General features: G+C 52.3%; 1 protein-coding gene across 1 annotated transcript in view; it reads left to right on the top strand.

Annotated features, from left to right (window-relative positions):
* Positions 1–4,802: 4,802 nt before the first annotated feature.
* LOC142214389 (transmembrane protein 178B-like) overlaps positions 4,803–22,228 on the top strand; it is a 32,176-nt gene continuing 14,750 nt past the window's right edge. Inside the window, 1 exon segment of the mRNA XM_075283333.1 lies at positions 4,803–5,237. Coding sequence (XP_075139434.1) covers positions 4,853–5,237 — 385 coding nt within the window. The 5' untranslated portion in view covers positions 4,803–4,852.

Raw genomic sequence — 22,228 nt, 5'->3', positions numbered from 1 at the left:
GTATACACCCCCAGTCCCCGGTATATATCTGTATACACCCCCAGTCCCCGGTATATATCTGTATACACCCCCAGTCCCCGGTATATATCTGTATACACCCCCAGTTCCCGGTATATATCTGTATACGTCCCCGGTATATATCTGTATACACCCCCAGTCCCCGGTATATATCTGTATACACCCCCAGTCCCCGGTATATATCTGTATACACCCCCAGTTCCCCGGTATATATCTGTATACACCCCCAGTCCCCGGTATATATCTGTATACACCCCCAGTTCCCGGTATACAGCCGTATACACCCCCAGTCCCCGGTATATATCTGTATACACCCCCAGTCCCCGGTATATATCTGTATACACCCCCAGTCCCCGGTATATATCTGTATACACCCCCAGTCCCCGGTATATATCTGTATACACCCCCAGTCCCCGGTATATATCTGTATACACCCCCAGTCCCCGGTATATATCTGTATACACCCCCGGTATATATCTGTATACACCCCCAGTCCCCGGTATATATCTGTATACACCCCCAGTCCCCGGTATATATCTGTATACACCCCCGGTATATATCTGTATACACCCTCGGTATTTATCTGTATACACCCCCAGTCCCCGGTATATATCTGTATACACCCCCAGTCCCCGGTATATATCTGTATACACCCCCAGTCCCCGGTATATATCTGTATACACCCCCAGTCCCCGGTATATATCTGTATACACCCCCAGTCCCCGGTATATATCTGTATACACCCCCAGTCCCCGGTATATATCTGTATACACCCCCGGTATATATCTGTATACACCCCCAGTCCCCGGTATATATCTGTATACACCCCCAGTCCCCGGTATATATCTGTATACACCCCCAGTCCCCGGTATATATCTGTATACACCCCCAGTCCCCGGTACATATCTGTATACACCCCCAGTCCCCGATATATATCTGTATACACCCCCGGTATATATCTGTATACACCCCCAGTCCCCGGTATATATCTGTATACACCCCCAGTCCCCGGTATATATCTGTATACACCCCCAGTCCCCGGTATATATCTGTATACACCCCCAGTCCCCGGTATATATCTGTATACACCCCCAGTCCCCGGTATATATCTGTATACACCCCCAGTCCCCGGTATATATCTGTATACACCCCCAGTCCCCGGTATATATCTGTATACACCCCCAGTCCCCGGTATATATCTGTATACACCCCCAGTCCCCGGTATATATCTGTATACACCCCCAGTCCCCGGTATATATCTGTATACACCCCCAGTCCCCCGGTATACAGCCGTATACACCCCCAGTCCCTGGTATACAGCCGTATACACCCCCAGTCCCCGGTATATATCTGTATACACCCCCAGTCCCCGGTATATATCTGTATACACCCCCAGTCCCCGGTATATATCTGTATACACCCCCAGTATATATCTGTATACACCCCCAGTCCCCGGTATATATCTGTATACACCCCCAGTCCCCGGTATATATCTGTATACACCCCCAGTCCCCGGTATATATCTGTATACACCCCCAGTCCCCGGTATATATCTGTATACACCCCCAGTCCCCGGTATATATCTGTATACACCCCCAGTCCCCGGTATATATCTGTATACACCCCCAGTCCCCGGTATACAGCCGTATACACCCCCAGTCCCCGGTATATATCTGTATACACCCCCAGTCCCCGGTATATATCTGTATACACCCCCAGTCCCCGGTATACAGCCGTATACACCCCCAGTCCCCGGTATATATCTGTATACACCCCCAGTCCCCGGTATATATCTGTATACACCCCCAGTCCCCGGTATATATCTGTATACACCCCCAGTATATATCTGTATACACCCCCAGTCCCCGGTATATATCTGTATACACCCCCAGTCCCCGGTATATATCTGTATACACCCCCAGTCCCCGGTATATATCTGTATACACCCCCAGTCCCCGGTATATATCTGTATACACCCCCAGTCCCCGGTATATATCTGTATACACCCCCAGTCCCCGGTATATATCTGTATACACCCCCAGTCCCCGGTATATATCTGTATACACCCCCGGTATATATCTGTATACACCCCCGGTATATATCTGTATACACCCCCAGTCCCCGGTATATATCTGTATACACCCCCAGTCCCCGGTATATATCTGTATACACCCCCAGTCCCCGGTATATATCTGTATACACCCCCAGTCCCCGGTATATATCTGTATACACCCCCAGTCCCCGGTATATATCTGTATACACCCCCAGTCCCCGGTATATATCTGTATACACCCCCAGTCCCCGGTATATATCTGTATACACCCCCAGTCCCCGGTATATATCTGTATACACCCCCAGTCCCCGGTATATATCTGTATACACCCCCAGTCCCCGGTATATATCTGTATACACCCCCAGTCCCCGGTATATATCTGTATACACCCCCAGTCCCCGGTATATATCTGTATACACCCCCAGTCCCCGGTATACAGCCGTATACACCCCCAGTCCCCGGTATATATCTGTATACACCCCCAGTCCCCGGTATATATCTGTATACACCCCCAGTCCCCGGTATACAGCCGTATACACCCCCAGTCCCCGGTATATATCTGTATACACCCCCAGTCCCCGGTATATATCTGTATACACCCCCAGTCCCCGGTATATATCTGTATACACCCCCGGTATATATCTGTATACACCCCCAGTATATATCTGTATACACCCCCAGTCCCCGGTATATATCTGTATACACCCCCAGTCCCCGGTATATATCTGTATACACCCCCAGTCCCCGGTATATATCTGTATACACCCCCAGTCCCCGGTATATATCTGTATACACCCCCAGTCCCCGGTATATATCTGTATACACCCCCAGTCCCCGGTATATATCTGTATACACCCCCAGTCCCCGGTATATATCTGTATACACCCCCGGTATATATCTGTATACACCCCCGGTATATATCTGTATACACCCCCGGTATATATCTGTATACACCCCCAGTCCCCGGTATATATCTGTATACACCCCCAGTCCCCGGTATATATCTGTATACACCCCCAGTCCCCGGTATATATCTGTATACACCCCCAGTCCCCGGTATATATCTGTATACACCCCCAGTCCCCGGTATATATCTGTATACACCCCCAGTCCCCGGTATATATCTGTATACACCCCCAGTCCCCGGTATATATCTGTATACACCCCCAGTCCCCGGTATATATCTGTATACACCCCCAGTCCCCGGTATATATCTGTATACACCCCCAGTCCCCGGTATATATCTGTATACACCCCCAGTTCCCGGTATATATCTGTATACACCCCCAGTCCCCGGTATATATCTGTATACACCCCCAGTCCCCGGTATATATCTGTATACACCCCCAGTCCCCGGTATATATCTGTATACACCCCCAGTCCCCGGTATATATCTGTATACACCCCCAGTTCCCGGTATATATCTGTATACACCCCCAGTCCCCGGTATATATCTGTATACACCCCCAGTCCCCGGTATATATCTGTATACACCCCCAGTCCCCGGTATATATCTGTATACACCCCCAGTTCCCGGTATATATCTGTATACACCCCCAGTCCCCGGTATATATCTGTATACACCCCCAGTTCCCGGTATACAGCCGTATACACCCCAGTCCCCGGTATATATCTGTATACACCCCCAGTCCCCGGTATATATCTGTATACACCCCCAGTCCCCGGTATATATCTGTATACACCCCCAGTCCCCGGTATACAGCCGTATACACCCCCAGTCCCCGGTATATATCTGTATACACCCCCAGTATATATCTGTATACACCCCCAGTCCCCGGTATACAGCCGTATACACCCCCAGTCCCCGGTATATATCTGTATACACCCCCAGTCCCCGGTATACAGCCGTATACACCCCCAGTCCCCGGTATATATCTGTATACACCCCCAGTCCCCGGTATATATCTGTATACACCCCCAGTCCCCGGTATATATCTGTATACACCCCCAGTCCCCGGTATATATCTGTATACACCCCCAGTCCCCGGTATATATCTGTATACACCCCCAGTCCCCGGTATATATCTGTATACACCCCCAGTCCCCGGTATATATCTGTATACACCCCCAGTCCCCGGTATATATCTGTATACACCCCCAGTCCCCGGTATATATCTGTATACACCCCCAGTCCCCGGTATATATCTGTATACACCCCCAGTCCCCGGTATATATCTGTATACACCCCCAGTCCCCGGTATATATCTGTATACACCCCCGGTATATATCTGTATACACCCCCAGTCCCCGGTATATATCTGTATACACCCCCAGTCCCCGGTATATATCTGTATACACCCCCGGTATATATCTGTATACACCCCCGGTATATATCTGTATACACCCCCAGTCCCCGGTATATATCTGTATACACCCCCAGTCCCCGGTATATATCTGTATACACCCCCAGTCCCCCGGTATATATCTGTATACACCCCCAGTCCCCGGTATATATCTGTATACACCCCCAGTCCCCGGTATATATCTGTATACACCCCCAGTCCCCGGTATATATCTGTATACACCCCCAGTCCCCGGTATATATCTGTATACACCCCCAGTCCCCGGTATATATCTGTATACACCCCCGGTATATATCTGTATACACCCCCAGTCCCCGGTATACAGCCGTATACACTGCCTGTGTCGGGGCGGCCTGTAGTCTGGCTCCTCCCCTCGGCCTCCTCCTCATCTCTCTCCCTCACAGCGCTGATGCTGGGGCCGGTGCCCGGGGTGTGATCCGACACCCCCGGTGAAGCGATGAGGCTGCTGGCCGGTGCCGGTCTGTGCCTTGCCCTGTGTGCTCTGGCTCTGCTGGCTGTGGCCCTCTGCACCGACCACTGGTACGAGACTGATGCCCGGAGACACCGGGACCGCTGCAGGAAACCGGGAGGGAAGCGGAGCGACCCCGGCTACATGTACACCCCCGGGCAACACCTGCCCCTCCGCGGAGGAGGCCACGCCAAGGGCCGGGGGGAGCTGCGGGTCATCTCCAGAGCCGGGGATGAAGTGGCCCCGGGCCCCCGCCCCTACCTGGCCCTGGACTCCCATTGTAGCCGCCGCTTTAACTCCACGGTCTCCGGGCTCTGGAGGAGATGTCACCGGGAAGGCTTCGACAAGGACACGGAGGAGCTCATTACAAGAGGTAGGGGCTCGCCTGTCCCCGGGGCCCCTCTATAGGGGGCCCCTGTATTATTGGATGGTGCAGGACGCCATTACCTGGATCCGGGGTGTGGGGGGGCCACGGCTGCACCATCTGTAATGTTATGTGAGGGGACGTCCACGTTAGCGGCATCAATGGAAGGGTCCGGACGTGTCGCCTCTGCTGCCCCTATGGCGGGACCCTCAGACATGTCCATCCCCCCCCAATGCCCAACCGCAAGACTGACGATATTAGTCTCGTGTCACAATCACATCGCCAAACCATCGCACCGCTACATAGAGCACCGTCACACCATCGCACCGCTACATAGAGCACCGTCACACCATCGCACCGCTACATAGAGCACCGTCACACCATCGCACCGCTACATAGAGCACCATCACACCGCCAAACCATCGCACCGCTACATAGAGCACGGCCACACCATCACACCGCTACATAGAGCACGGCCACACCATCGCATCGCTACATAGAGCACCGTCACACCATCACACCGCCAAACCATCGCACCGCTACATAGAGCACGGCCACACCATCACACCGCTACATAGAGCACGGCCACACCATCACACCGCTACATAGAGCACGGCCACACCATCACACCGCCAAACCATCGCACCGCTACATAGAGCACGGCCACACCATCACACCGCCAAACCATCGCACCGCTACATAGAGCACCGTCACACCATCGCACCGCTACATAGAGCACGGCCACACCATCACACCGCCAAACCATCGCACCGCTACATAGAGCACGGCCACACCATCACACCGCCAAACCATCGCACCGCTACATAGAGCACGGCCACACCATCACACCGCTACGTAGAGCACCGTCACACCATCACACCGCCAAATCATCGCACCGCTACATAGAGCACGGTCACACCATCGCACCGCTACATAGAGCACGGTCACACCATCGCACCGCTACATAGAGCACGGCCACACCATCACACCGCTACATAGAGCACGGCCACACCATCACACCGCCAAACCATCGCACCGCTACATAGAGCACGGCCACACCATCACACCGCTACATAGAGCACGGCCACACCATCACACCGCCAAACCATCACACCGCTACATAGAGCACGGCCACACCATCACACCGCCAAACCATCGCACCGCTACATAGAGCACCGTCACACCATCGCACCGCTACATAGAGCACGGCCACACCATCACACCGCCAAACCATCGCACCGCTACATAGAGCACGGCCACACCATCACACCGCCAAACCATCGCACCGCTACATAGAGCACGGCCACACCATCACACCGCTACGTAGAGCACCGTCACACCATCACACCGCCAAATCATCGCACCGCTACATAGAGCACCGTCACACCATCACACCGCTACATAGAGCACGGCCACACCATCACACCGCCAAACCATCGCACCGCTACATAGCGCACAGCCACACCATCGCATCGCTACATAGAGCACCGTCACACCATCACACCGCCAAACCATCGCACCGCTACATAGCGCACAGCCACACCATCGCATCGCTACATAGAGCACGGCCACACCATCACACCGCCAAACCATCGCACCGCTACATAGAGCACAGCCACACCATCACACCGCCAAACCATCGCACCGCTACATAGAGCACGGCCACACCATCACACCGCTACGTAGAGCACCGTCACACCATCACACCGCTACATAGAGCACTGCCACACCATCGCACCGCCACACCATCGCACCGCCACACCATCGCACCGCCACACCATCGCACCGCCACACCATCGCACCGCTACATAGAGCACCGTCGCACCGCTACATAGAGCACCGTCACACCGCTACATAGAGCACAGCCACACCATCGCACCGCCAAACCATCACACCGCTACATAGAGCACAGCCACACCATCACACCGCCAAATCATCGCACCGCTACATAGAGCACGGCCACACCATCACACCGCTACGTAGAGCACCGTCACACCATCACACCGCCAAACCATCGCACCGCTACATAGAGCACGGCCACACCATCACACCGCTACATAGAGCACGGCCAAACCATCACACCGCTACATAGAGCACGGCCACACCATCGCACCGCTACATAGAGCACGGCCACACCATCGCACCGCTACATAGAGCACGGCCACACCATCGCACCGCTACATAGAGCACGGCCACACCATCACACCGCTACATAGAGCACGGCCACACCATCACACCGCTACATAGAGCACGGCCACACCATCACACCGCTACATAGAGCACGGCCACACCATCACACCGCTACATAGAGCACGGCCACACCATCACACCGCTACATAGAGCACGGCCACACCATCACACCGCTACATAGAGCACGGCCACACCATCACACCGCTACATAGAGCACGGCCACACCATCACACCGCTACATAGAGCACAGCCACACCATCGCACCGCTACATAGAGCACAGCCACACCATCGCACCGCTACATAGAGCACGGCCACACCATCACATCGCCACGCCATCGCAACGCTAAACCATCACACCGCTACATAGAGCACCATCGCACCGCCACATAGAGCACGGCCACACCATCACATCGCCACGCCATCGCAACGCTAAACCATCACACCGCTACATAGAGCACCATCGCACCGCCACATAGAGCACGGCCACACCATCACATCGCCACGCCATCGCAACGCTAAACCATCACACCGCTACGTAGAGCACCATCGCACCGCCACATAGAGCACGGCCACACCATCGCACCACTACATAGAGCACGGCCACACCATCGCACCACTACATAGAGCACGGCCACACCATCACACCGCTACGTAGAGCACCATCGCACCGCCACATAGAGCACGGCCACACCATCGCACCACTACATAGAGCACGGCCACACCATCACATCGCCACGCCATCGCAACGCTAAACCATCACACTGCTACGTAGAGCACCATCGCACCGCTACATAGAGCACGGCCACACCATCACACCGCTACGTAGAGCACCACTATGCAGAGCACGGCCACACCATCCCACCACTATGCTACAATACCGCCACTCTATCTCACAGCCAAGCTGCTGCACCACCATTCCGAGTAGCTAACATATAGGACCTTTCATGTCCTCATTTAGGTGCGGTATTATATATATATATCTCCTCACTGTCATGGCCCCCCTGACTACACTCTAACATTGCCCTGTTCCGTCAGGGGGCGGTCCTCACAGCTCAGCGTCATCACATTAAATTTTGGTCCAGAATCACATGATCTATGACATCACACAAAGTGTCTGAAACGTTACCGACCATCTAACCATAAGCTGCACGGTAATGGAATCCAAAGAGGTGCATGTCTGTCTTATGACGCCATAATATGTAACCATAGGGACTACCCAACACTAGGGACCAACTAATTATAGGGACTATCCAAGAACAGGGACCAACTAACCGTAGGGACTACCCAACACTAGGGATCAACTAACCGTAGGGACTACCCAACACTAGGGACCAACTAACCGTAGGGACTATCCAACACTAGGGACCACCTAACCGTAGGGACTACCCAACACTAGGGACCAACTAACCATAGGGACTACCCAACACTAGGGACCAACTAACCATAGGGACTACCCAACACTAGGGACCAACTAATTATAGGGACTATCCAAGAACAGGGACCAACTAACCGTAGGGACTACCCAACACTAGGGATCAACTAACCGTAGGGACTACCCAACACTAGGGACCAACTAACCGTAGGGACTATCCAACACTAGGGACCACCTAACCGTAGGGACTACCCAACACTAGGGACCAACTAACCGTAGGGACTACCCAACACTAGGGACCAACTAACCATAGGGACTATCCAACAATAGGGACCAACTAATTATAGGGACTACCCAACACTAGGGACCAACTAACCGTAGGGACTATCCAACAATAGGGACCAACTAATTATAGGGATTACCCAACACTAGGGACCAACTAACCGTAGGGACTACCCAACACTAGGGACCAACTAACCGTAGGGACTACCCAACACTTGGGCCCAACTAATTATAGGGACTACCCAACACTAGGGACCAACTAACCGTAGGGACTACCCAACACTAGGGACCAACTAACCGTAGGGACTACCCAACACTAGGGCCCAACTAATTATAGGGACTACCCAACACTAGGGACCAACTAACCGTAGGGACTACCCAACACTAGGGACCAACTAACCGTAGGGACTACCCAACACTAGGGACCAACTAACCGTAGGGACTACCCAACACTAGGGCCCAACTAATTATAGGGACTACCCAACACTAGGGACCAACTAACCGTAGGGACTACCCAACACTAGGGACCAACTAACCATAGGGACTATCCAACACTAGGGCCCAACTAATTATAGGGACTACCCAACACTAGGGACCAACTAACCATAGGGACTATCCAACAATAGGGACCAACTAACCGTAGGGACTACCCAACACTAGGGACCAACTAACCATAGGGACTATCCAACACTAGGGCCCAACTAATTATAGGGACTACCCAACACTAGGGACCAACTAACCATAGGGACTATCCAACAATAGGGACCAACTAACCGTAGGGACTACCCAACACTAGGGACCAACTAACCATAGGGACTACCCAACACTAGGGACCAACTAACCGTAGGGACTACCCAAGAACAGGGACCAACTAACCGTAGGGACTACCCAAGAACAGGGACCAACTAACCGTAGGGACTACCCAAGAACAGGGACCACCCAACACTAGGGACCAACTAATTATAGGGACTACCCAACACTAGGGACCAACTAACCGTAGGCGCTACCCAACAATAGGGACCAACTAACCGTAGGGGCTATCCAACCATAAGGACCAACTAACCGTAGGGACTACCCAACACTAGGGACCAACTAACCGTAGGGACTACCCAACCCTAGGGACTACCTAACCCTAGGGACTACCTAACCCTAGGGACTACCTAACCCTAGGGACTACCTAACCCTAGGGACTACCCAACTCTAGGGACCAACTAACCGTAGGGACTATCCAACAATAGGGACCAACTAACCGTAGGGACTATCCAACCCTAGGGACTAACTAACCGTAGGGACTATCCAACCCTAGGGACTAACTAACCGAGGGACTATGCAACCCTAGGGAATAACTAACCGTAGGGACTATCCAACCCTAGGGACTAACTAACTGTAGGGACTATCCAACAATAGGGACCAACTAACCGTAGGGACTATCCAACAATAGGGACTACCCAACCATTGGGATAAAGCAACCATAAAGACTACCTAAACTATGGGACTACGGAGCTATAGGGACTACCCAACCAAAGAGATTACACAACCGTAGGGACCAACTAACTGTAGGGACCATCATGCTTTGTAGGGCAGTTTTCTGTCCCTTTGGGTTTTTACACAATTATTGGTGTTATTACTTTTGTTCGGTCCCCGTTTCCCGGGGGGGGGGGGGGGGGGGGGCTGTCAGTGCATGCTGGGAGTTGTAGTTTCTATTACTGCAGCGGGGAGGGGGGGGGGAGAGGCTGCCGCTGTCCGCCGCTGTCCATGGTGCTGACGGTCCCACAGTGCGGCCCCGTAGGGCGGTGTCACAGATCTGTGCTTGTTAACCCTTTCTGAGGCTCTTCACACGTGCGCTATATTCATGTCTTTACTGTTGTCAGTTGTCAGAAGTCGCTTTCCTTACGGTGGGGGAGGGGATACAAGTTATTGGGCGCAGTGCAGTCTGTCGCTAATAATATGAGGAGGGTCACATAACCAGGGTCTTAGGAAAGTTGGGTGAGTAAGGGGTTGTCTCCGTCTTGCGTTGCTTTTGTTCCCATTGTTGTGTAACTACAACTCCCAGCATTCATAGCTGCTCTGCTGTTCATTGCATGCTGGGAGTTGTAGTTTTACAAAGCCCCCTGATATAGGGGGACCCCTGCTTGTTATCTATAGGTGACCCTGCAGCGCCCCCACAGGTCAGATCAGGTATTACACACTTGTCATCCTCTTTTCTCTTATTACGGATTTTGCTGCCATTAGCGCCCTGTCGCTTCCCGGTTTTTCTATCTATCCTTTCCAATTTGCCTCAGCACCCCCTGTGTGGGACGGTGTCCGGGTAAGAGCTGCAATTGGCCTGGTGGGCTCCTGACTGGAGCCTACTATTCCCTCCAGACGGGGGCCAGGTCACCATTTTTGAACTTCTCTAAGTCAATGGCAAAATCACGGCCACAAAATAGCGTCGCGTATACGGTACCGGCTCCCATTGAAAACAATGGGAGTGTACACGGCCCACAAAAGCTCCCGCGGCGTCTACGTGGCACATTACGTGCCAAAATACATTGTGTGAACCCGGCCTAATAATGTATAACCCCATTTATTCATGTACACGTTTGGCTGTAGCGCCACCAGAGGTGAGGTGAAGTATTACACGCTTCATACTCAATGGACTCTTCATGTAATAATGGGCAGGGGCCTCCAAAGCAAACAAAGACCTCCCTATTATTGGGCACAATGGTCAATGAGTCGCTACAGGTAATGGTTCCTTCTCCTGGACTTCAGATCTCGCCTACAAGACGTGAGAGGGGGATCTGCCAAAACACTGGTGACTGCTCAGCCCCCTCCCCATAGCAAGGGGGGCCTGGAGAGGGGTCCGACTGTCTATAGAGGGGGGCGGCAGATGCTATATACTCCTCTACTGCACTTATGTTTTAGGAAAATAATAGGAAAAGCTATTCCAGTCCAGCCTGGGAGTATATGGAGGACTGACTGGTGATGGTACGAGCGCTGCACAAGGCCTAACTCAGCACCCTGGAAGCCCCACTACACACAGTCACACTACAGGTGGTTTCACTACAGGCGGCCACACTATAGGCAGGCTCACTACAGGTGGTTTCACTACTGGCAGGCTCACTACAGGTGGTTTCACTACAGGCGACCACACTACAGGCGGCCTCACTACACACAGTCACACTACAGGCAGGCTCACTACAGGTGGTTTCACTACAGGCGACCACACTACAGGCAGGCTCACTACAGGTGGTTTCACTACTGGCAGGCTCACTACAGGTGGTTTCACTACAGGCGACCACACTACAGGCGGCCTCACTACACACAGTCACACTACAGGCAGGCTCACTACAGGCAGGCTCATTCCAGGCAAGCACACTACAGGCGGCCTCACTACAGGCAAGCTCACTACAGGCGGCCTCACTACAGACAGTCACACTACAGGCAGGCTCATTCCAGGCAAGTTCACTACAGGCGGCCTCACTACAGGCAGGCTCATTCCAGACAAGAACACTACAGGCGGCCTCACTACATACAGGCAGGCTCATTCCAGGCAAGCTCACTACAGGTGGTTTCACTACAGGCAGGCTCATTCCAGGCAAGCACACTACAGGCGGCCTCACTACAGGCAGGCTCATTCCAGGCAAGCACACTACAGGCGACCTCACTACAGGCAGGCTCATTCCAGGCAAGCACACTACAGGCGGCCTCACTACAGGCAAGCTCACTACAGGCGGCCTCACTACAGACAGTCACACTACAGGCAGGCTCATTCCAGGCAAGTTCACTACAGGCGGCCTCACTACAGGCAGGCTCATTCCAGACAAGAACACTACAGGCGGCCTCACTACATACAGGCAGGCTCATTCCAGGCAAGCTCACTACAGGTGGTTTCACTACAGGCAGGCTCATTCCAGGCAAGCACACTACAGGCGGCCTCACTACAGGCAGGCTCATTCCAGGCAAGCACACTACAGGCGACCTCACTACAAGCAGGCTCATTCCAGGCAAGCACACTACAGGCGGCCTCACTACAGGCAAGCTCACTACAGGCGGCCTCACTACAGACAGTCACACTACAGGCAGGCTCATTCCAGGCAAGTTCACTACAGGCGGCCTCACTACAGGCAGGCTCATTCCAGACAAGAACACTACAGGCGGCCTCACTACACACAGGCACACTACAGGCAGGATCATTCCAGGCAAGCTCACTACAGGTGGTTTCACTACACACAGTCACACTACAGGCAGGCTCATTCCAGGCAAGCACACTACAGGCGGCCTCACTACAGGCAGTCTCATTCCAGGCAAGCACACTACAGGCGGCCTCACTATAGGCAAGCTCACTACAGGCGGCCTCACTACACACAGTCACACTACAGGCAGGCTCATTCCAGGCAAGCACACTACAGGCGGCCTCACTACAGGCAGGCCTCACTACAGGCAGGCTCATTCCAGGCAAGCACACTACAGGCGGCCTCACTACAGGCAGGCTCATTCCAGGCAAGCACACTACAGGCGGCCTCACTACAGGCAAGCTCACTACAGGCAGCCTCACTACAGACAGTCACACTACAGGCAGGCTCATTCCAGGCAAGCACACTACAGGCAGTCTCATTCCAGGCAAGCACACTACAGGCGGCCTCACTATAGGCAAGCTCACTACAGGCGGCCTCACTACAGGCAGGCTCATTCCAGGCAAGCACACTACAGGCGGCCTCACTACAGGCAGGCCTCACTACAGGCAGGCTCATTCCAGGCAAGCACACTACAGGCGGCCTCACTACAGGCAGGCTCATTCCAGGCAAGCACACTACAGGCGGCCTCACTACAGGCAAGCTCACTACAGGCAAGCTCACTACAGGCAGCCTCACTACAGACAGTCACACTACAGGCAGGCTCATTCCAGGCAAGTTCACTACAGGCGGCCTCACTACAGGCAGGCTCATTACAGACAAGAACACTACAGGCCGCCTCACTACACACAGTCACACTACAGGCAGGCTCAATTCCAGGCAAGCTCACTACAGGTGGTTTCACTACACACAGTCACACTACAGGCAGGCTCATTCCAGGCAAGCACACTACAGGCAGCCTCACTACAGGCAGTCTCATTCCAGGCAAGCACACTACAGGCCGCCTCACTACAGGCAAGCTCACTACAGGCGGCCTCACTACACACAGTCACACTACAGGCAGGCTCACTACAGGTGGTTTCACTACAGGCGACCACACTACAGGCAGGCTCACTACAGGTGGTTTCACTACTGGCAGGCTCACTACAGGTGGTTTCACTACAGGCGACCACACTACAGGCGGCCTCACTACACACAGTCACACTACAGGCAGGCTCACTACAGGCAGGCTCATTCCAGGCAAGCACACTACAGGCGGCCTCACTACAGGCAAGCTCACTACAGGCGGCCTCACTACAGACAGTCACACTACAGGCAGGCTCATTCCAGGCAAGTTCACTACAGGCGGCCTCACTACAGGCAGGCTCATTCCAGACAAGAACACTACAGGCGGCCTCACTACATACAGGCAGGCTCATTCCAGGCAAGCTCACTACAGGTGGTTTCACTACAGGCAGGCTCATTCCAGGCAAGCACACTACAGGCGGCCTCACTACAGGCAGGCTCATTCCAGGCAAGCACACTACAGGCGACCTCACTACAGGCAGGCTCATTCCAGGCAAGCACACTACAGGCGGCCTCACTACAGGCAAGCTCACTACAGGCGGCCTCACTACAGACAGTCACACTACAGGCAGGCTCATTCCAGGCAAGTTCACTACAGGCGGCCTCACTACAGGCAGGCTCATTCCAGACAAGAACACTACAGGCGGCCTCACTACACACAGGCACACTACAGGCAGGATCATTCCAGGCAAGCTCACTACAGGTGGTTTCACTACACACAGTCACACTACAGGCAGGCTCATTCCAGGCAAGCACACTACAGGCGGCCTCACTACAGGCAGTCTCATTCCAGGCAAGCACACTACAGGCGGCCTCACTATAGGCAAGCTCACTACAGGCGGCCTCACTACACACAGTCACACTACAGGCAGGCTCATTCCAGGCAAGCACACTACAGGCGGCCTCACTACAGGCAGGCCTCACTACAGGCAGGCTCATTCCAGGCAAGCACACTACAGGCGGCCTCACTACAGGCAGGCTCATTCCAGGCAAGCACACTACAGGCGGCCTCACTACAGGCAAGCTCACTACAGGCAGCCTCACTACAGACAGTCACACTACAGGCAGGCTCATTCCAGGCAAGCACACTACAGGCGGCCTCACTACAGGCAGTCTCATTCCAGGCAAGCACACTACAGGCGGCCTCACTATAGGCAAGCTCACTACAGGCGGCCTCACTACAGGCAGGCTCATTCCAGGCAAGCACACTACAGGCGGCCTCACTACAGGCAGGCTCATTCCAGGCAAGCACACTACAGGCGGCCTCACTACAGGCAGGCTCATTCCAGGCAAGCACACTACAGGCGGCCTCACTACAGGCAAGCTCACTACAGGCAAGCTCACTACAGGCAGCCTCACTACAGACAGTCACACTACAGGCAGGCTCATTCCAGGCAAGTTCACTACAGGCGGCCTCACTACAGGCAGGCTCATTACAGACAAGAACACTACAGGCCGCCTCACTACACACAGTCACACTACAGGCAGGCTCAATTCCAGGCAAGCTCACTACAGGTGGTTTCACTACACACAGTCACACTACAGGCAGGCTCATTCCAGGCAAGCACACTACAGGCAGCCTCACTACAGGCAGTCTCATTCCAGGCAAGCACACTACAGGCCGCCTCACTACAGGCAAGCTCACTACAGGCGGCCTCACTACACACAGTCACACTACAGGCAGGCTCACTACAGGTGGTTTCACTACAGGCGACCACACTACAGGCAGGCTCACTACAGGTGGTTTCACTACTGGCAGGCTCACTACAGGTGGTTTCACTACAGGCGACCACACTACAGGCGGCCTCACTACACACAGTCACACTACAGGCAGGCTCACTACAGGCAGGCTCATTCCAGGCAAGCACACTACAGGCGGCCTCACTACAGGCAAGCTCACTACAGGCGGCCTCACTACAGACAGTCACACTACAGGCAGGCTCATTCCAGGCAAGTTCACTACAGGCGGCCTCACTACAGGCGGCCTCACTACAGGCAGGCTCATTCCAGACAAGAACACTACAGGCGGCCTCACTACATACAGGCAGGCTCATTCCAGGCAAGCTCACTACAGGTGGTTTCACTACAGGCAGGCTCATTCCAGGCAAGCACACTACAGGCGGCCTCACTACAGGCAGGCTCATTCCAGGCAAGCACACTACAGGCGACCTCACTACAGGCAGGCTCATTCCAGGCAAGCACACTACAGGCGGCCTCACTACAGGCAAGCTCACTACAGGCGGCCTCACTACAGACAGTCACACTACAGGCAGGCTCATTCCAGGCAAGTTCACTACAGGCGGCCTCACTACAGGCAGGCTCATTCCAGACAAGAACACTACAGGCGGCCTCACTACATACAGGCAGGCTCATTCCAGGCAAGCTCACTACAGGTGGTTTCACTACAGGCAGGCTCATTCCAGGCAAGCACACTACAGGCGGCCTCACTACAGGCAGGCTCATTCCAGGCAAGCACACTACAGGCGACCTCACTACAGGCAGGCTCATTCCAGGCAAGCACACTACAGGCGGCCTCACTACAGGCAAGCTCACTACAGGCGGCCTCACTACAGACAGTCACACTACAGGCAGGCTCATTCCAGGCAAGTTCACTACAGGCGGCCTCACTACAGGCAGGCTCATTCCAGACAAGAACACTACAGGCGGCCTCACTACACACAGGCACACTACAGGCAGGATCATTCCAGGCAAGCTCACTACAGGTGGTTTCACTACACACAGTCACACTACAGGCAGGCTCATTCCAGGCAAGCACACTACAGGCGGCCTCACTACAGGCAGTCTCATTCCAGGCAAGCACACTACAGGCGGCCTCACTATAGGCAAGCTCACTACAGGCGGCCTCACTACACACAGTCACACTACAGGCAGGCTCATTCCAGGCAAGCACACTACAGGCGGCCTCACTACAGGCAGGCCTCACTACAGGCAGGCTCATTCCAGGCAAGCACACTACAGGCGGCCTCACTACAGGCAGGCTCATTCCAGGCAAGCACACTACAGGCGGCCTCACTACAGGCAAGCTCACTACAGGCAGCCTCACTACAGACAGTCACACTACAGGCAGGCTCATTCCAGGCAAGCACACTACAGGCGGCCTCACTACAGGTGGTTTCACTACAGGCGGTCTCACTACACAAAGTCACACTACAGGCAGGCTCATTCCAGGCAAGCTCACTACAGGTGGTTTCACTACAGGCGGTCTCACTACACAAAGTCACACTACAGGCAGGCTCATTCCAGGCAAGCTCACTACAGGCGGTCTCACTACAGGGAGGCTCATTCCAGACAAGAACAGTACAGGCGGCCTCACTACACAAAGTCACACTACAGGCAGGCTCATTCCAGGCAAGCTCACTACAGGCAGGCTCACTACAGGTGGCTTCACTACAGGTGGTTTCACTACACAGTCACACTACAGGCAGGCTCATTCCAGGCAAGCTCACTACAGGCGGTCTCACTACAGGGAGGCTCATTCCAGACAAGAACAGTACAGGCGGCCTCACTACACAAAGTCACACTACAGGCAGGCTCATTCCAGGCAAGCTCACTACAGGCAGGCTCACTACAGGTGGCTTCACTACAGGTGGTTTCACTACACAGTCACACTACAGGCAGGCTCATTCCAGGCAAGCACACTACAGTCAGGCTCACTACAGACGGTCACACATGGCTATCACCGCTACCTCCTGAGCAGTCTCTGGCCTTGGCATTGTTTCAAGGGCAATAGGGGACATTAGTGGGCAATAGGGGACATCAGGGGCAATAGTGGGCACACTACTCTCACTATGTGACGATATATTATTATTTACCGTATAGAATCAGTGGTTCTTAACCTTGTTTGAGGTCCCGACCCCACCAGTCTCATCTGCACACTCACCGAACCCTTCTTTAGTGATAAATCAAATATGATTTATTTCCAAATTCAAGACATAGGTGTATGGTCTATTACTGGGACACAAAATGAACCGGGCATAGGGCCTAGGGTGCGATCGAATCCTGGTTAAGAACCACTGGCATAGATGAATAATAGCGCCATACAGTACCCAGCAAATAGTAATAGTGTCCTACCCCAATATTAATAATATTCCCCTGGGTGCCCTATTAGTAATATTGTCCCAGCAGAGTGCCCCCTAAATACCGTCCTATATAATGCTCCCCTGGGTGCCCTGTTTAGTAATAATGCCGCCTCAGTGTGCTCCTATAGAGTAACTGACACTGTTCCCAGCGGGCCCTATTGCCTCTAATGGGGTCCGTTGAGTATCCGCTCTTGTACACCAGTGGCTGAAGGAGTCGGACGTTCATTGTCTGTCGCAGATTGTGCTGAAAGAATTGACATTCTGCGCCCAAGACGTATTTACACGTGGGCACTTTCCGCAGCCTGTGGATGAGATGTTTTGTGTATTTATCTGCACTAACATGCAGGGTGTGAATTGGTCCTGACGGTCGGGGCCGCTGCTTTCTCATCTTCACCAGCGAGACATATTAATAAATTGTGTAAAAGGAATTTCTCATTGTGCGCAGCGAAGCAATCCAATCTACCGGAGCGCGGCCATGTGAGCGACCACTAATCCCTCCTAATCCACTAAGCGGCCGCCTGTACCCCGCACACAGGATGGCCATTATATGTAAGGAGGCCAAATGCCTGCAGTGCCGTCTCCATACCAGTAAAGAGGGGCAATGGGTGATGTGGGGGAGCGCGGGGGTCTCACTGAGAGCTACTTACACCACAGCTCAGCTTCTCTCCGCCAACGCCGCACTTATCCATTGTCCCCTGTTATCAGCCACTTCATTCTAAATGTCACCAGACCCAGCATATCACCCCAGCCCTGCAGATAGATAGGTTACTGTCACCAGACCCAGCATATCACCCCAGCCCTGCAGATAGATAGGTTAGTGTCACCAGATCCAGCATATCACCCCAGCACTGCAGATAGATAGGTTACTGTCACCAGAACCAGCATATCACCCCAGCCCTGCAGATAGATAGGTTACTGTCACCAGAACCAGCATATCACCCCAGCCCTGCAGATAGATAGGTTACTGTCACCAGAACCAGCATATCACCCCAGCCCTGCAGATAGATAGGTTACTGTCACCAGACCCAGCATATCACCCCAGCCCTGCAGATAGATAGGCTACTGTCACCAGAACCAGCATATCACTCCAGCCCTGCAGATAGATAGGTTACTGTCACCAGACCCAGCATATCACCCCAGCCCTGCAGATAGATAGGTTACTGTCACCAGACCCAGCATATCCCCCCAGCCCTGCAGATAGATAGGTTACTGTCACCAGACCCAGCATATCACCCCAGCCCTGCAGATAGATAGGTTACTGTCACCAGAACCAGCATATCACTCCAGCCCTGCAGATAGATAGGTTACTGTCACCAGACCCAGCATATCACCCCAGCCCTGCAGATAGATAGGTTACTGTCACCAGAACCAGCATATCACTCCAGCCCTGCAGATAGATAGGTTACTGTCACCAGAACCAGCATATCACCCCAGCCCTGCAGATAGATAGGTTACTGTCACCAGTACCAGTATATCACCCCAGCCCTGCAGATAGATAGGTTACTGTCACCAGATCCAGCATATCACCCCAGCCCCGCAGATAGATAGGTTACTGTCACCAGCCCCAGCACATCACCCCAGCCCCGCAGATAGATAGGTTACTGTCACCAGAACCAGCACATCACCCCAGCCCCGCAGATAGATAGGTTACTGTCACCAGAACCAGCACATCACCCCAGCCCCGCAGATAGATAGGTTACTGTCACCAGAACCAGCATATCACCCCAACCCCGCAGATAGATAGGTTACTGTCACCAGAACCAGCATATCACCCCAGTCCTGCAGATAGATAGGTTACTGTCACCAGAACCAGCATATCACCCCAGTCCTGCAGATAGATAGGTTACTGTCACCAGACCCAGTATATCACCCCAGCCCTGCAGATAGATAGGTTACTGTCACCAGAACCAGCATATCACCCCAGCCCTGCAGATAGGTTACTGTCACCAGAACCAGCATATCACCCCAGTCCTGCAGATAGATAGGTTACTGTCACCAGAACCAGAATATCACCCCAGCCCTGCAGATAGATAGGTTACTGTCACCAGAACCAGCATATCACCCCAGCCCTGCAGATAGATAGGTTACTGTCACCAGAACCAGAATATCACCCCAGTCCTGCAGATAGTGTCCTATCTACAGGTTATAGAGGAGCAGATTGTATATAGTGTCCTATCTACAGGTTATAGAGCAGATTGTATATAGTGTCCTATCTACAGGTTATAGAGGAGCAGATTGTATATAGTGTCCTATCTACAGGTTATAGAGCAGATTGTATATAGTGTCCTATCTACAGGTTATAGAGGAGCAGATTGTATATAGTGTCCTATCTACAGGTTATAGAGGAGCAGATTGTATATAGTGTCCTATCTATAGGTTATAGAGCAGATTGTATACAGTGTCCTATCTATAGGTTATAGAGCAGATTGTATATAGTGTCCTATCTACAGGTTATAGAGGAGCAGATTGTATATAGTGTCCTATCTACAGGTTATAGAGCAGATTGTATATAGTGTCCTATCTACAGGTTATAGAGGAGCAGATTGTATATAGTGTCCTATCTACAGGTTATAGAGGAGCAGATTGTATATAGTGTCCTATCTATAGGTTATAGAGCAGATTGTATATAGTGTCCTATCTACAGGTTATAGAGGGGCAGATTGTATATAGTGTCCTATCTACAGGTTATAGAGGAGCAGATTGTATATAGTGTCCTATCTACAGGTTATAGAGGAGCAGATTGTATATAGTGTCCTATCTACAGGTTATAGAGGAGCAGATTGTATATAGTGTCCTATCTACAGGTTATACAGGAGCAGATTGTATATAGTGTCCTATCTACAGGTTATAGAGGAGCAGATTGTATATAGTGTCCTATCTACAGGTTATAGAGGAGCAGATTGTATATAGTGTCCTATCTACAGGCTATAGAGGAGCAGATTGTATATAGTGTCCTATCTACAGGTTATAGAGGAGCAGATTGTATATAGTGTCCTATCTACAGGCTATAGAGGAGCAGATTGTATATAGTGTCCTATCTACAGGTTATAGAGGAGCAGATTGTATATAGTGTCCTATCTACAGGTTATAGAGGAGCAGATTGTATATAGTGTCCTATCTACAGGTTATAGAGCAGATTGTATATAGTGTCCTATCTACAGGTTATAGAGGAGCAGATTGTATATAGTGTCCTATCTACAGGTTATAGAGCAGATTGTATATAGTGTCCTATCTACAGGTTATCGAGGAGCAGATTGTATATAGTGTCCTATCTACAGGTTATAGAGGGGCAGATTGTATATAGTGTCCTATCTACAGGTTATAGAGGGGCAGATTGTATATAGTGTCCTATCTACAGGTTATAGAGGGGCAGATTGTATATAGTGTCCCATCTACAGGTTATAGAGGGGCAGATTGTATATAGTGTCCTATCTATAGGTTATAGAGCAGATTGTATATAGTGTCCTATCTACAGGTTATAGAGCAGATTGTATATAGTGTCCTATCTACAGGTTATAGAGCAGATTGTATATAGTGTCCTATCTACAGGTTATAGAGGGGCAGATTGTATATAGTGTCCTATCTATAGGTTATAGAGCAGATTGTATATAGTGTCCTATCTACAGGTTATAGAGCAGATTGTATATAGTGTCCTATCTACAGGTTATAGAGGAGCAGATTGTATATAGTGTCCTATCTACAGGTTATAGAGGAGCAGATTGTATATAGTGTCCTATCTATAGGTTATAGAGCAGATTGTATATAGTGTCCTATCTACAGGTTATAGAGCAGATTGTATATAGTGTCCTATCTACAGGTTATAGAGGAGCAGATTGTATATAGTGTCCTATCTACAGGTTATAGAGCAGCAGATT

This window comes from Leptodactylus fuscus, chromosome 7 (assembly GCF_031893055.1).
Source record: "Leptodactylus fuscus isolate aLepFus1 chromosome 7, aLepFus1.hap2, whole genome shotgun sequence".
NCBI lineage: Eukaryota > Metazoa > Chordata > Amphibia > Anura > Leptodactylidae > Leptodactylus > Leptodactylus fuscus.
Note: the sequence above shows the minus strand (reverse complement) of the source record. Positions and strands in the feature narration are given on the sequence as shown.